General features: G+C 42.7%; 1 protein-coding gene across 1 annotated transcript in view; it reads right to left on the reverse strand.

Moving 5' to 3' along the window:
- The window catches only part of LOC308554663 (cytochrome P450 3A12-like), a 29,608-nt gene extending 22,677 nt beyond the window's left edge, over positions 1 to 6,931 (reverse strand). Inside the window, exons 1-3 of the mRNA XM_081132014.1 lie at positions 6,745 to 6,931; positions 2,856 to 2,949; positions 966 to 1,018 (exon numbers count right to left, since the gene is read on the reverse strand). Of these exons, the coding sequence (XP_080988140.1) occupies positions 966 to 1,018; positions 2,856 to 2,949; positions 6,745 to 6,815 (218 nt within the window). The 5' untranslated portion in view covers positions 6,816 to 6,931. The remainder of the gene's footprint in view (positions 1 to 965; positions 1,019 to 2,855; positions 2,950 to 6,744) is intronic.
- Positions 6,932 to 16,464: the final 9,533 nt, after the last annotated feature.

The following is a 16,464-nucleotide window of genomic DNA, read 5'->3' on the forward strand; positions in this document are numbered from 1 at the left end:
CAAGCAAGAGAACCGTTTTCTAAAGAAAGAAAGTGACTCCATCCAGAGCTCACAGGTGGTCCGTGTTGGAAGGGCAGTTGGACCTGGGCCAGTGGTGACCCAGTGCCTGTGTTCTTTCTACTCCATCATGTAGCCTTTCTGGGCCCTGCCAACTCAGTAGACCCTTATGGTTCCTGAGGATTGGTAAGAGGGTGAAAAAGTACTGAGAGGTAAAGCCTTCTGCCACTTGCTTCTAGAACACAAGCACCGCGTCACACCTCTCCGGCTCTCACGCACCTCCAGCAGCTCTGAGTGGGAGCAGCCACTGCAACTGGCCGAGACCACTTTACAAAACCCTCAAGTCCATCAGCCCACCAGGAAGCAGTGTTGCTTAGAAACATCCTACATCTCTTCAAAGTCAGTAGGCTAGAGTGGGTAAAGCAAGACTTGTACAAACTGTACCTCTACTGATGTCTTGACATAAAAGTTTTTAAAAACCCAAACTCCCTACTTGTGGAGGAAGTGAAAACAAAGCTGAGCAGATATGGTTTCCCATTCTGTTTACCTAAACCACAGCCCTGTTTCAAAAGGATGGAACAAATCCAAATATAAAATTAAGGGTTTTGGCTTTTAATTAATAGTCAATTATGTAGGAAATGGGTTATGACAGGCATATACTAAATGGGTCTGAAATAATGCCTTTCATCTAATTAAAGGAGATTGAAGGAAGGAAAAATGGAGAAGAGAGAAATAATGAGACACTGGACAGAAAGGGGTGCCAGTCCCGCGGCCACTTTCTGTATGATAACCTGCAACTCCCCAGCTTGATTTAGAATGCAGACCTGGACACCTAGTGACAGCGGGGGTCCTGGTAGGACAAGCCTCCAAAAGCTTTACAATAGGCTCTGGGCTGAGACTATCTGCACACCACAGGGGCCCTCATCATAACAGCAAGTCTATCCAATGGGAGTTTCCTGAATACTCACCCCCATGTATTTCCATACTTTTTAAAACATTCCATGTCAAAATTCCCAAAACCCTGCAAAAAGAAACAAAATTAGATTATTAATTTAAATGTACTGAACTCTGCATCTAACTGTGACCAAAATTACTCGAATCCCTTAATTAGGCTTACTGGCAGATAGAGGGAAGCTCTTATTCTGAGGTGTCTAGGGGAACAGAGAGAAAACAGAGGAGATGTTTGAAATGGAGAATTTAAAATCACTCTTGAATTTTCTCCAAGTAGTGTTGATACTCAACTTACCTTTGTCTATGGTACTAAGTACCTCCTTTTCTTTCTGGGAAATACATGTTATGCATGTATCTGTAAGATCTCATAACCTCCGGAATTATTACCTCCATAGACACTCCAGAAATGAGCTGAGGGAGAGTAAGAGTGACCTGCACACTCTTTGATCTCCTCCTCAAGCATTCTTTTCATTTATCTCATGAGCCCTCTCCAGAATCCTAGCAGAATCAGGAAGTTTAAGACACCAGTGACTTCCTTTAGTCTAGAAGATTTAAACAAGTCTAAGGCATGTTGGTCGAGCGAGAAGTGAGTGAGTGAATGAATGAATGACAAAGTGACATGCTTTCCAGTTTTCCAGCTCAACACAGAAAAGAGGGGAGATGCCACCATTCCAGAAGGACAGACCAAATTAAAACACTTTCTCTGCATTTTCACTTCTGTAATAAAAAAATACATCTTCTTGTTGTTAAGTTTCAGCTGTGATATTTGATGCTTTAACTATGCAAAGGAAGTTCCATCTATGTGGGTCTTGGGGTCATCTATAAGGAGTTGATCTGGGAAAGGTGGAAAGGAAATTATTTCCTTTTCAGAGGCAAAAAGTATGGGAAGTTCCTAGACTAATAAAGGCATTGAGACCTTAGCTGGGAGAATTAGAATCTGAGAATGAAGCCTCTCCATTGCAGGAAAGAAAATCTGCAGCAGAGAGCAGTCTGCACAAGGCTCTCTCTGCTGGCCTAATAAATGTGAGCTTATAACTTTCCATCTACGGGTCAGGCCCTGGGGCAAGCATCAGCGCTGGATCAATCACAAGGGGTCTGTCAAAATTGACAGCCTGTGTGTCACCTACTACATTCCATTCAGGTAATTTAATTTTTAAGTAATTTTGTTAAATCGTCTCCTTTCCAGTAATTTCGTATAAGTAACTGCTTTTGTTTTTTAAAAACCCCACACAATTCACTTAGAGGTTAAATATCTGAAGTCCATAGACAAACACCATCTTGTCTCAGTTATACCCACTCCCTCTCAGTCTCAGCCATAAGGTGCCTCCTTCGAGGGCAGGGAAGTAAAGCAGAAAGCTCTTGTTCCATCTCTCAAATCCCCCAAAAATGTCATGGGAAGAAAAGGGTGAGTTAGAGGCATGGAAATAACTGCAGGGATTTAGCAGTTCTTGAGAGAATTGTACATATGTGCAAATTACCCGATGGTGAATTCTTGGACTGCCTAATACACTGACGTTTTGAATCTATCCAGGAGGAAGAAAAAAAAAGCTGCCCAGAGCATATCCTGTGAACAGGAAAGTCTGACTCTAGCACATACAACTTCATGAGGCACTGCCAGGCACCCTGTCATGCTTTTCTCCTAATCCTAAGTACGATTATGTCTTCCTGGAGTCTGCACCTAGCATGATGCTCACAAGTTGGAACAAGTTTTGTGCTGAATCAGCGAGAGAGCTCTGCTGCCCCACTGAGGCAAAACCTGAGGCTCCTAAGAGCTGACACAGAGCCCTGGGAAAACCTGGGAAGTGTGAAACCTCAGAACTTCCTCCTGAGCAGGGCCCTTGTACTGTGGAACTCAGCTGTGATTTGTAACCATAAGAAGCAAAAGACAGCACTCAAACAACACTCACCTTACGGTATCCCAGAATAGTTCCCACAAAAGGATAGGGTTTTGGCCCAGGAATTCCCAGCTTCTTAAAAAGTCCATGTTTATAGGTCCCATATCTTTAAAGTGAAAGAGAAAGACAGGTTATAGGAATTACGGAATAGGTGCTGGGGCTGGCCAGTCACCGACTTAGAACTGGAACAGTCAAGCTAGGGAATGAACATGTAGGCGATAAATAACAACAGCAACTCCAATAGCAATAATTATACTCGCTCATCATCTCCTTTCCCACTTTCACTGTGAACCCCAGAAAAAGTCATAGTGATTAAATAAGAGCAGCTGAAATCTTCATGGACCCAATCCCAAAGTGATTACTTGATAAATGTTTCCAAATGGGAATGTTCCTGAGAGGTTCTGGCTAAAATATTTTCAGAAAATCCAGTCATATTTTTTAGTAAGTTGGAGATCCTAGTTCTATGCACAAAGCATTTCTGCTCCAATGATGACATTTTGCTTAACTTCATTCCCTCAATAACAGAGTTACTATGAGCCTACCAAGACATTGCTCTTACAGTTTGCTCAGTGACATTTATGCTTTTCCTTCCCTCTATGCCCTGACCCTGTGTTAGGTTCTGGTGCTTCTTAAATATATAATCCTAAAGAGGCCTTGGAATAGCCACAGTATACTTATTTCTATAGAATTAAAACTGTGTTCAGGGCTTCCACTGGCATCACAGAAATGTGAGTGCCTTTCAGCCACACCCAAGTCTCTGTTGTCAGGCAACCTGGTTGACTTGAGCTCTAGAGAAGGGTGATTGACCCATATGTTTCCTGATAGAAACTGTATAAAGGGACCAATGAGTAAAGACTCCATTTCTAGACCATTCTTCCCCTGTGGCACCTGGTCCTCCAACCTGTGACGCTCACCTGCTAAGCACAGTGCAGGGCTCACTCATTTTATCAAGATGGCCACTCAGAAGGCAGTGAGTTTACTGCTTTTTCTGTGTATCAACTATCTCAAAATCCCAGTAAGGCCAGTGCTTCCTATGCTAGGCCTGCCTGCATTTGATCTTTCATGTGTCATGTGTGGAGTCACACAACTGGGGGTTCGGGATCCTTGCAAGCCTTCCACTCCATCTGAAAGATGGAAGAGCAGAGGACAAACAGAGTCTGCTGGCAATCATTTTAAGGATGAAGTTGCTAGGCCTCCTGGGCTCACCCCATAGAGGCAAATAAGAAAAGCATGGCTGAAAAGTTGGCTCTGTATAATGGTTCAACATGCCCTGGAAGCACTTTCCGCTAAAAGGGGTCCTTCCCAACTTCAGTACCTTCCTGTTGATAGCAAAAGATGCATTGTACAACATAAATGAGTATCCAGAAAATGTTCCAGAAAGTTAAAACCTTGTCTCCTCTTCTTTGGAGATTAGCCTGTAAGGCAGTACAGGTTCCAAATCTTTTGTACAACTCCAGCAAATCTTACAATATGTGATAAAATAAACCCAGAAAACTTGCGTGAAAGGACTTGTGCTGAAGGAAAACAGAGGCATCTTGGCCAAGCCCAGATGGGTGTTTGGATTCTTCCTCCAGAAATTTGGTACAATCGTGTGCAGTGACTGTCAAAACCTGGGTACCCTTGGTTAGTCCTACACCAGTTCCTTTCTTTGCCATGACAACTATGGCAAAGCAATTAAACCCATTTTGCTTCTGAACTTTCAACATGTTACTCTCAAGTTTGGTCAAGTAATTGAGTGACTATGTCAGCAACAGTGATCCCACTGAGTGATCTGATACAGTGTCTAAACTCATATGGTTCCATATCAAGGCAGAGGCGGGCTGGGTGAATTCCTTGGCTTCTTTCCAACTTCCCTCTTTTTGGTAGAGAAATGCAGCTTTCGGTTCAAATGAAGGGACTAACATTAAATCCAATCATTTTTATATCATTTACATTTTGTTGCCATAAGAAGACACTGTCTACTATATAGCTACTGACTCAAGGCTCTACCAGTGTGTTCTAAGGCTACAGTGTTTTTATCCAGTGGTAACAGTATCTAGTGACAGACCCACTGCCACACACCACACAGTATGACTTAGACGGTATCCCTATCCCCAGGCTTCAAGGAGATGAGTTGTCTACCCTCCTGCCTAATGAGTGACCACCTGTAGGACCATGACCAGGGTATCTGGGAGAAATATTCTCCCACTCCATCCAGACTGCTACCTGGATGCCTGCCTTATCATCATAGGCTCACAATTTCACTTATGCACCTGCACCATGAGATTACAATATGCACTGCGCAGGTATATTTAAAAACATATATACAATCTATGTCATAGAAGTATATATTTGTACAATGGACTCATGTTCCTGATTCTAGGAGTGTGAGGTTATTTACACACCTTTGTACCAAAAATTCTGAACCAACAGCCCTTCTTTTATCCTTCGTAAGAACATGCTAGAGTCTTATCTCACTAAAAAATCTAGTATTAAATAGAATGAAATTAAACCCTATCAATTAATTTTAAAATGCCACCAGACAGTAAATATGTTGCCACAATACCCTGTATTTATAATATTTTTTCACAGAATTGAAACAAAGTTTATATTTTCTATATTCATATCATCATGATTTCCTACTCTTTACGAAAGTGAAATTGAGACAGAGGTCAAATGGGACATGGAAGGGGCCTTCCCTACCCACATGTCCAAAATAACTCCTCTCCCAACCTGTTTCATGGTGCCAGGAATCTCACGCTTGAAAGGAATTTCTCTGCTAGATGGTTTGATTCATCCTCCTGTACTGTAACTTAATGGAAAAACATTTTTTACATATTTTTTTATTGATTTCAGAGAGAGGAAGGGAGAGGGAGAGAGAGAGAGAGAGAGAGAAACATCAGTGATGAGAGAACGTCACTGATTGGCTGCCTCCTGCATACCCCCTGCTCGGGATCGAGCCTGAAACCCCGGCATGTTCCCTGACCAGGAATCGAACCTCGATCTCCTGGATCCTAGGTCAAAGCTCAACCACTGAGCTACACTGGCTGGGCAATGGAAAAATATTCAAATCCAAATTGGCTTTCAGGGTTTTGCCTGCGTAGGCAGTTAGCAGACTTCATTTTGGGGGAAAGTAAATCTCTTTAATGGTGCCAACTCTCCCCAAAGACTAGAGGAAAGAAGTGGAAGAAAGGAATACAATTTCAAGATTTCTGCTAAGTTTCTTCTGCTCTGAAGTTTTCTCATTTAGGGGTAATAGTTCTGCCACTTACACGGTGTGGGAACCGAGTCTTAGGAGGGGTGTATTGGGGAGAGAGAGAATAGAGGGAGGAGCTGGTGTGAAGAGAGGAGGGGGCAGACTCCAGCCCCAGTGAGGTCTGGGGTGCACCCTGTTACGTAAATTATGCCAGACAGTGGGAGAGAGGGGAGCAGGAACAAACCTAGTGACACAAAGGCCATTCCTTGCCCACATCTCTTGCAGCAGACACAGAACTAGAAAGGTGAAGGTAACTCCACAAAAGCCCAGGCCACTCCCTCGTGCCTCCAGGATCCCCGAAGATGAGAAAGGGCTAAGGACCCCACTGCACAGAAGCCAGTTGTTTTTAATCTGCCTCTGCTGAATTCTGGTTAATTAGTCTAGGTCTACCCAAACTGTCAGTCAATCAGAAAATCACCCCAGGAGCAAGTAATGTCACCAAACTCTCCAGGCTATAGAAATTGAGCATTGGAGGCAGATGGGGCATTACTCTTTCAACAGATCAAGGTAAGATCAATAATAACTCCTCTGGTGTTTGTGCACCCAACACTTAAACAACTACCTTTCTGTGAACTGTTGGATCTTGAAAATAGATAAGGGAAAGGAGGGCCTAATGAGTTCCCCAAGCCCAAGATTACGAGGACATGAGCCTGGACAGTAACTCACAGATAGAGGAGCACCAGACTGGTAGCCAGGAGAACCCAGGTTTCCACTGAAAAGCTTGGGATCAGGTCCATGGCCACTTTCCTTCCAAGATTTTCTCCTCTGAGTTTTCCTTGTAGCAGCGTGTGCTGTTCTTAGCAGGCCTGTGGGTGGGGAGCTTCCCTTCCCAACCAGTGGATGTTCAGTGAGACTGGATGTTTATGTACTGGAGAGGGGGTGGCGCTTGATTTGTAGCCAGTCAGTCAGAGAGCCCTCTGTGCTTGAACTGGTATGACCTCTCCACCTTGATAGTTGGCAAAGCATCATGGACACTCCCACTTCAATCTCCCTTGTGTTCATATTCTGTGGGAAATAAACAACTCACTCAGTGTTATCAGTAAGCCCAAAGGTTACAGAAATTCAAGGAAAGTTGCTGGCATTAAATCTTTCAATTGCCCTTGACTCCATGGTTGCCTGAACTAAAAATACTTGAAATCCTTCAAACAAGGTAGGTCTACAGATCTTTACCCATGCAGTTTCCTCTGCCAAGAAATGTCTCCTTGCCCCTAGAAGGCTCCTATTCATGCTTCAAAACTCAGCTCAGACAGAACCCCTTCTGTTGGAGTCTTTCCTAACTAACCTTCTAGAACAAATACAAAGGCTTCCTACCCTGGGCAACTTCTGTTCTCTGCAGACAATTTTATTATTGTCCTTGTAACCCACTCCACCATTCTTTTAACATTGTTTCTGTAAATTATGACTTGTAAATTCACATGTAGCTGCAGATAAACAGCCTATTTGCTTAAAGGATTCTAGGAAGAAAGGAAACAGACTACAGCCTTCAGGTATTTCAGCTCCAGGAGATTTGCTCACCTTCAACCCTAATACCAGGATAACAAACACCAGATAACCACTCGACTGACTCTGAGATGGTTATTGAGCAGACTGTGCTGATTCAGACACAGCACCCTCAAGAGAGAGCCCACAATCCCCCACTCCCTCCGGTTTCCTTTGTTCTGCCTTCCCCTTCCCTGCTCATAAAAACTTCTGCCTGCACTGAGATGTTAAGGTGGTCTTTACCGCATTGGTCTGTCATCTTCTCAGGCTGGTGGCTCTTGAATAAACAGACTTTCCTTGCGTGTGGACTTGCTTCTCAATTATTGGCTTTTGGGAGGCAGGCAGAGGAACCTAGTTTCAATATTAACCTCTCTACTGTCCAGCACCACCGTTGGTCTCTACACCAAGTTCCCTTATCAGATAAGAGCTTCTCAAGGGCACAATCTGGGCATTAGTCACCATTATGCCCCTAGTCCCTAGCAGAACACTTCATGCATAGTGGGCATTGAGAAAGGTTGGAGGAGTCGATTTGGTAGCAGTGATATTGCTGGGTCCCCTGCATGTCCTTTCCCTGTGGCTCTTTGGTGAGCACTCCCATCTTCCTGGATTGTTAATACAACAAGAGGGCCTGGCTCTGCCTCAGTCATCATTGCTGCACATTCAGGCTGATCCATCAGGATTTTGTTGACAAAGGTGCCCCCAAAAGGGAGGCAGGACATGGACGAGATGGTCATGGCTATACCAAACATATCAATTCATTCTACTTCCAGTGCCACCCCTCAGAGTGTCCTGCAATAGACAGGGAGTTAGACAGATTCATGACCAAAGAATGGCTCCCTCTCTCTGGAAAGACCACAAGTCCAAGACCAATGGGTGTGAAGGAGAGAACAACAGCTGGATGCCCAAGTGAACCCTGAACACCTTAGCCACCACTGACATGACAAATGTCACTCCGGGCAGCAAGCATAGCACACATGACTCCAGAAGCATGACATGAGCTTTTTTCTGAGGCAAAGGGGGTTAGAGAATATGGTGTCCTTGTTTTTTGACTAGTGGGGGATTTTCTAATGGGTCCTGAGGAGCTGATAGGAGAAGGCCTGTAATACTAGTCTGTGTCGCCTGATGGGAGAGATACAAGTATGCGCATCTGTAAATTCCACCAGCTTATTCTCATCAGTCAGACCCATGTTCTGTGTCTGCTTGGCCTGAGATACCATGGATTGTGCCAAAAACAAAGCCTTAAATGTTCTTAAAACTCAAAGAAACAGGAGACATTTAAACTGTTTGTGCACTTCCTTCTTTCTATCCTTTCTCATTTTTACCCCTTCTGCAGAAAATGATACTCACATGTTGTCAATTCTTTAGGTCCTTCTAGCCAGAAATTCTTCCGGGTTGTATGAAACTGGACTGAGTAGGTGCATGTCTCATCGGTAAAATGCAGAGAGTCCCAACTATCTCACCCACTTCCTTTTATTTACTCGGAAGCTTGTCATGCAGCCTGAAATTTCTACCATCACAGTGTGTCATCTTTGGGTTAAGGTCTTTTCCAGGAGGCACCTGTTAAATTCCATAGCTGCCCCTGAAAAGTGTACTATATAAATACATTTACCTGTCTGTGCATTGATTCAAGGCCAAACGGGTAAATGTTATGTGTAGTTACCTCACCAGGCTGTGGCCTACCAGCCATACCGTCCCATCCTTGAGAGCAACCTCCAGTGGAAGGAGAGAGACAAATAACTGTGCCCAGAATGCGGCACACTCCTGGAAGACCTGGGATAATGAAGCCCGACGGAGAGGTAAGAAGAAGGGGCTGCAAGCTCGAATACCAACAAAGGCATTCGAGAAGTGAGAAGGTGATTCACAGGAAAAGAAGACTAGAAAGTTCCAGGAACTCCAATGACTCTGCCCCCTTTTGCTGCCCACCCCTGGGCAATGCTAAATCCAGTCATGCTACTATCCCCAGCTTGTAGAAGTAAAAACTGAGGCTCAGTAACTGCAAGTGGCTTCCCAAAAGCTATTGATCACAACAACATATTAGAAATAAGCTAATATGAATGGAAACTGAAAAGCCTGCTGCTGCTCCTAAAAGCCAATATTCAAATTTTTTTGTTCCCTAATAAGGGTCACTATGGGAAATAGTGAGACCCAAGGCTGCAATGGCAATTGGTTAAAATTCTGGTTCTCCATGGCAACCCCCGAAGCAGCACCCCCATGGGTCTTTCAGAAGAAAGGACTCCAACTCATCTCATCAGGAACAAAGACAGATGCAAGTCATGACTACTAAGGGTATTGTTGGTTAGTATCTCCCCTCTATGCTCCCAACCAGAGAGGTACACAGAATACATTCAAACAAGGAAAGAGTAGAGTTCACCTGATAACTATTAACTACTTAATTCAATCACCCAAACACAAAGCCTTTATTGTGCTCTTTGGAAACAAAACTTCTGTGGAAACTAATACGCTTTATTCTTTCTCTAAAATCACATTTAGCTGCCTTGATTTCAAAACTAAGCCTAATATGACCACCCCCTGGCCCTATTCATCTTAAGGACTGGTCCAGCAGATTGGAATATATCCCAAGAGTCATAGACTAGCCATTCCTTAGGACTAAAATATAGCCAGCACTGTGTCCTAAACAATGCAAATGGCCTTGCTCCTCAAGGGGAAATAATAGAAGGCATAGTCTTTTTGTCCTTTCATCCTACAAAAGGAAACATCTAACAAGAAAAGACTTACATACTAAGAGTTGTGTTAAAGTGTAAAAAAAATATATTGTGTGTTGGAAGAACCAATGTCTGCACAACCCATGTCTCTCATCTACACATTTGTGTACTTAAGAGCTTATCATCTACTTTCAGAACTCTGCTCTAAATGCTTAGAGAACAAATATGACTAAGACCCAGACATTATTCAGGTTGATACAGAGACAAATTAACAGATAATTTTAGTACAAGCAAGTTAAAGTAATTATACAGGTATGAGAAACATGATGTCCTCACCAGCAGAGAATGGTTTATCTGCTTTCTTGGCCTCCTTAGCAAATGGTCAAAGTTGAATCTCAAATAACATTTATGAAAGCATTAGGCTCAGATATTAGTATAATATGACAGGTTGTCAGGGACTCGGTGATATGAAGAGCACTGTTACTCTGATACTCCTGTCCTTTTATAATGTTAGCCTAAGTGGCACCTCTTCTGGGAAGCCTGTCCTGACATCCACTGGCCAAGAGAATTGCTCACAGTATGAAGAGGCAGAGTTGTTCTGAAATGATTTGTGCATTAGATTCAAATTTCACAGGTCACAATCTTGAGTGTGCAAAAAATGAAAGATTATGTGTCTGTAACTCAACTCTCAAGCCCTCATTTTTCTCAGTAAGGTAAAACTTGATCTTGTCAATTCCCAGTAACTAGTTGTTATCTAAGTTTTGGTGGCTGGGTTGGTGGAGAAGTGACAAAAAATGTGGAGGAGGTGGGCATGTTGATTGGGATCAGTTCATACTGATCGGGTTCTCTGCCTGCTGTGTTCAGTCCATGTGCCAAGACTGAATGTAAGAGTCAGGATCCTTGCCCTCATGAAGGGGAGAGGGGTGAAGACACTAAACAATTAACCACATAAATAAATATTGACTTATAAATCTGGACACATGCTATGAAGCTGCAGTATTTGGCACAGTGGAACTTCCTTTTTTCCCTTAAACTCTCTTCTCCTTTGAAAGATATGAAGATGACAGAATCAATGGGATGTGATGCATTGGAAGTGTGTGACCTTGGGCATGTCTGCACTTGTTTTCTCATCTGTCTGTAAGGGAAACTGACCAGATCTGACCTCAAAGGACTTTATCCCAAGCACTGCCTACTTCTCTCACGCTCTGTGTCCCTCTTGGATTTTCTAAACCCTCCCTCCTCCTCTTTTATTCTTTCTCCTGTCATTTAGGGTCCCTAGTCCCTCAGCCCAGTCAGGAACCAAGAGTACCTGAGAGCAAATTGGAGAGTAAAGATAAAGAGGATGGGCCTGGGAGTTGACAAATGCCTTTTTAAGTCCTGAGCTCTTAATTCTAGACTGTTTCACAGCTGGGACTGCAGAAAAAGGTACACCACACACACACACACACACACACACACACACACACAGAGCAAGACCTAACCTTAGAAAACAATAGCTAATATTTATTGTTCTGAGTTCTTGGCTGCATTAACTGATTAAATTCACCCCAAAAGTCTATGACATAGGTATTGCTATGATCCCTATTTTATAGGTGAGCCCACTGTGGGACAGAAAGGTTAAGTGGCCCAGCCACGCGTGGCTCAGCGGTTGAGCATTGGCCTAGGACCCAGGCAATCGCGGTTCGATTCCCGGTCAGGGCACATGCCCGGGTTGTGGGCTCCGTCCCCAGTTTGGGGCGTGCATGAGAGCCGATCAATGACTCTCTCATCATTGATGTTTTGTATCTCTCTCTTTCCCTCTCTCTTCCTCTCTCTGAAATCAATAAAGATGTTTAAAAAAAAAAGGTTAAGTGACCATGCTGGTTTCATCACTAATTACTAGCAGAATTGGGATTCAAATTTTAATTGTCTAGCTTTAGAGTGCAAGGTCTTAACTTTAACCAGGCTCAGCCTTGTCCAAGAATTAATGGGGCAACTAGCACTAGAGTCCAGGTCTTCTGAAAGGATTGTGACCAGTGCTCTAGCCCAACAGAGACAAGGTGAGGCGCCCTAGCAAGCCCATCAAGAAGGGTAAGGTTGAGGCAAGGGTATGTTCTCTTTGACCCACACACATTGCACCATGCAGAAAGTCCCCCTGGCCCCAAAGTAGAAGCACTTCCATAGATTTTACAGCAAAGGGAAGAAGAGGCAGAGGACTCTTTATGGTTGCTCACTTTCTACTCCATCCCAGAGTGTCTTTCTCATTAACAAACCACTAACATCTCTACCTCAATATACAGTTTAAGAAGTTCTTTTGCCTGGCTGGGCATGGCTCAGCGGTTGAGCATCGACCTAGGATCCAGGCGATCGGGGTTTGATTCCTGGTCAGGGCACATGCCCTGGTTGCGGGCTCGATTCCCAGTTGGGGGCGTGCAGGAGGCAGCCAATCAATGACAACTCTCTCATCATTGATGTTTCTATCTCTCTCTCTCCCTCTCTTTGAAATCAATAAAGATATATATATATATTTTAAAAGTTCTTTCATGTCTCTTTTAATTGATCTTCATGACAACCCTGTGAGATAAATTGTTGGGATTATTTTAATTTCCAATTTACAGATGTGGAAACAGAAGCTCAGAATGGAAAGAGTATTTTCCAAGAAATTAAATCCAGGGCATGGAGTCAGGTCTTGTGATTCCAAACTGTGCCAGCATCATACTTGCTTTGATTCCAAGGGGCCTCCTGAATTAACTTGGCAGATTGTCAACCTCACTTGGGATAAACCTTTCCTTCCACATCTCCCAACACACTTCCACTGTAGTTGAAAAACACTGTAGAGTTGATTGTTACCCCCAAACGACATACACATCCTTCTATACATTACTAAATCATGTATTCACTGAATCGTGCGTCAGAGAAAGGGGATATTGCAAACAGTTCTAACATGCTGCATTCAGAATAATTAGGTTTCCAAGAAAACAAAGTAGAAGGTGATGAAACCAACAAGTGAAAGAGGAATCAGAGCATTGGTGGGTAAATTGCAGAAGACCACTTGGAAAGAAATGAATAAAACAGGAAGGGTAAGATGAAGGAAAAGATAAGCATCTCAGGGTATGTCATAAAAGAGGGACAAAGCCTTCGCTGTCCAACCTAATTGTTGATGTAACCTCCTAGTGTGTTTTGTCTGAACATAGCTGCTTTCATCCAGGGAATCCTCTATTGGGCCACCAGCAGAGCCTGGTAAAACACGAATCTTGTAATATTTCTCCATTTCTCAAATCCCCCCCAACAGCTCCCATCATCCACAGAATAAAATCTGAATGCCTCAGGGTACCAATGCAAGACCCTCGTTCATATGGCTATGGCTGGCTTCTTGTCTTCTCTCAGTCTACTTTCCATGGATACATGATGTTTTAAGAAAATAGTTAGATTTGCCACTCCCCAAGCTGTACAAATTAGACATGTTTGTATCTCCTTGTGTTCACACCGACTGCTCTTCTGCCTGGAATTGGCCCAATCCATTTTGCATCTGATGAATTCTTAGCCAACCGTCAGGAGAAAACCAGGGCATGATTCTACTGCTTCAGCAGGTAGGTAGTTGGAAGTGCCCCACTTCTGCACACTTACAGTTCCTGCAGTGGAACAAGTAGAAACTTTCAGCCCAGGATGCTCATTACAATCCATGTGCATGGGGGGAGCTTTTAAAAATATGGACACCTGGGCCCACCAAAGTATCTGAAAGGAGAAGAATGGATCAGTATTAAAAAACAAAATGACAACATCAAAATAAACACTTTCTCCTCCAAGACACGCTAACATGCTGCCAGGGATGAGAATTGCTGATGGAGATGTGATACACAGAGCATGGGTTTTCTCCTTCAGAACAAGAACTTTGTCCTCTTGATTCCAAATCCCTGGCCCAGCACACTCCCTGGCACATCACAGACACTTCGTAATGATTGTTGGAAGAATGGAAGACTGGCTGAATGAATCAAACAGTTGAAGGTTAATGAGTCAGGAAGATAGCAAGGGACAACCTGGAAATTGCAAATAAGAAAGAACAGCAAGTGAGACAGTGAGTATCTCCTAAGCTGGTAACCAGCCAGTAAGCTAGTAATCAGGGAGATAAATTTGGGCAGCAGTCAAGTAATGAGAACAATGACCAAGAAGGATCTGAATGATCACCTGAAGCAGCCATCCAAGTCATGTAAAATAATGCAAACACCATTTAGGGAAGTGGTTTATTTAAGGGGGGGGGAGGGGGGTTGTTCTCGAGGTGGGAAAAACAAAACAATTTTCTATGTAAAATTAACTTGTCATCACTGTGATCTGAGAGTCTCTGGAGACCTCTGTTGGCACTGCTCTCCAGTGGACCAGACTCAAGCAGGTAGAGAACGTGGAGGGCATGGCTGGTTCCAACCTGGCCACACATCGGAGAAAAGCCAGCAGTTCTCAAGACTCATTAGGAGGCAACTGCTTCTAGATTTCATGAGTATATTTTCATGAAATATTGATATTCTTAATTCTATCGTACCAACTATGAGATATACTACACTAAGGAAAAACTTGTGATATATCACTTGGAATCTAAAATTACATCTACCAGTACTCATGTCTATAAGGAAAAGGGCCTAATTAGCCATTTCTCAGTTGTTCAATTAATATTCCCCCTGCTTGTGCATTCACTTGGTCAAATACAAGTACTTTCTAGCAGTTAACGAGTAGTACATACTGGTAATTTCTTTTTAAATTTTTGGATTGAAAACCTAAACTCAAGAAAATCATAATTGTTGTTAAGAATTGTGAAAAACATTACTTGAAATATTAGAAGCAATAGGCTAGTTCCTAGGGAAACATAATTTACCAAAACCAACCCAAGGAGAAATAGAAAGCTAAATAATCTAAAGAGTCCTAAAAATATTTAAGGAGAAGTCAAAAATCTTCCCACAAGGCAAAGATCATGTCCATAGACAGGTTTTTTTGTCTATTTTATTTTTTATTTTATTTTGTTCAAAATATTACAGATGTCCTTTTTTCTTCCCATTGACCCATTGCACCTCTCCTCACCATCCTTCCCAATCCCTCACCACACTATTGTTTGTGTCCTTGGGTTATGCACATATGCATATAAATTCTTTGGTTAATTTCTCCCCACCCACTTCCCCACCCCCTCCTTCCCTCTGAGATTCGTCAGTCTGATCCATATTTCCATGTCATTAAATTTATTCTGTTCATCAGTTTATTAAGTTTCTTTAGATTCCACATATAAGTGAGATCATGTGATGTTTGTCTTTCTCTGCCTGGCTTATTTCACTTAGCATAATATTCTCCAGGTCCATCCATACTGTCTCAAATGGTACGAGATCCTTCTTCTTTACTGCTGCGTAGTATTCCATGGTGTAAATGTGGCACAGCTTTTTTATCCGCTCATCTACTGATGGGCATTTCAGCGGTTTCCAGATCTTAGCTATTGTAAATTGCGCTGCTATGAACATAGGGGTGCATGTATTCTTTCTGATTAGTGTTTCAGGATTCTTAGGATACATTCCTAGAAGTGGGATCACTGGGTCAAAAGGCAATTCAATTTTTAATTTTTTGAGGAACCTCCATACTGTTTTCTATAGTAGCTGCACCAGTCTGCATTCCCACCAGCAGTGTACTAAGGTTCCCCTTTCTCCACACCCTTGCCAGCACATGTCATTGGTTGATTTGTTGATGGTAGCCATTCTCACAGGTATGAGGTGATACCTCATTGTGGTTTTAATTTGCATATCTCTGATGATTAGTGATGTTGAACATTTTTTCATATGTCTCTTGGCCATCTATCTGTATGTCCTCTTTGGAGAAGTGTCTATTCAGGTCCTTTGCCCATTTTTTAATTGGATTATTTGTCTTCCTCTTGTTGAGTTATATGAGTTCTTTGTACACTTTGGAAATTAGCCCCTCATCAGATACATCCTTGGCATATATGTTCTCCCAGACAGTGTGGTTCCTTTCTATTTTGAGGCTGATTTATTTTGCTTTGCAGAAGCTTTTTAGTTTGATATAGTCCCATATGTTTATTTTTTCTTTTGTTTCTCTTGCCTTAGGAGATGTATCAGTGAAAATTCCACTATGTGGAATGTCTGTGACTTTACTGCCTATGTTTTCTTCCAGGGTTTATAAAGTTTTGCGACTTACATTAAAGTCTTTTATCCATTTTGAGTTTACTTTTGTGTATGGTTGAAAGTTGGTGGTCTCGTTAATTTTTTTGCATGTATCTGTC

The sequence above is a fragment of the Miniopterus schreibersii genome (assembly GCF_964146895.1).
Source record: "Miniopterus schreibersii genome assembly, chromosome: 3".
NCBI lineage: Eukaryota > Metazoa > Chordata > Mammalia > Chiroptera > Miniopteridae > Miniopterus > Miniopterus schreibersii.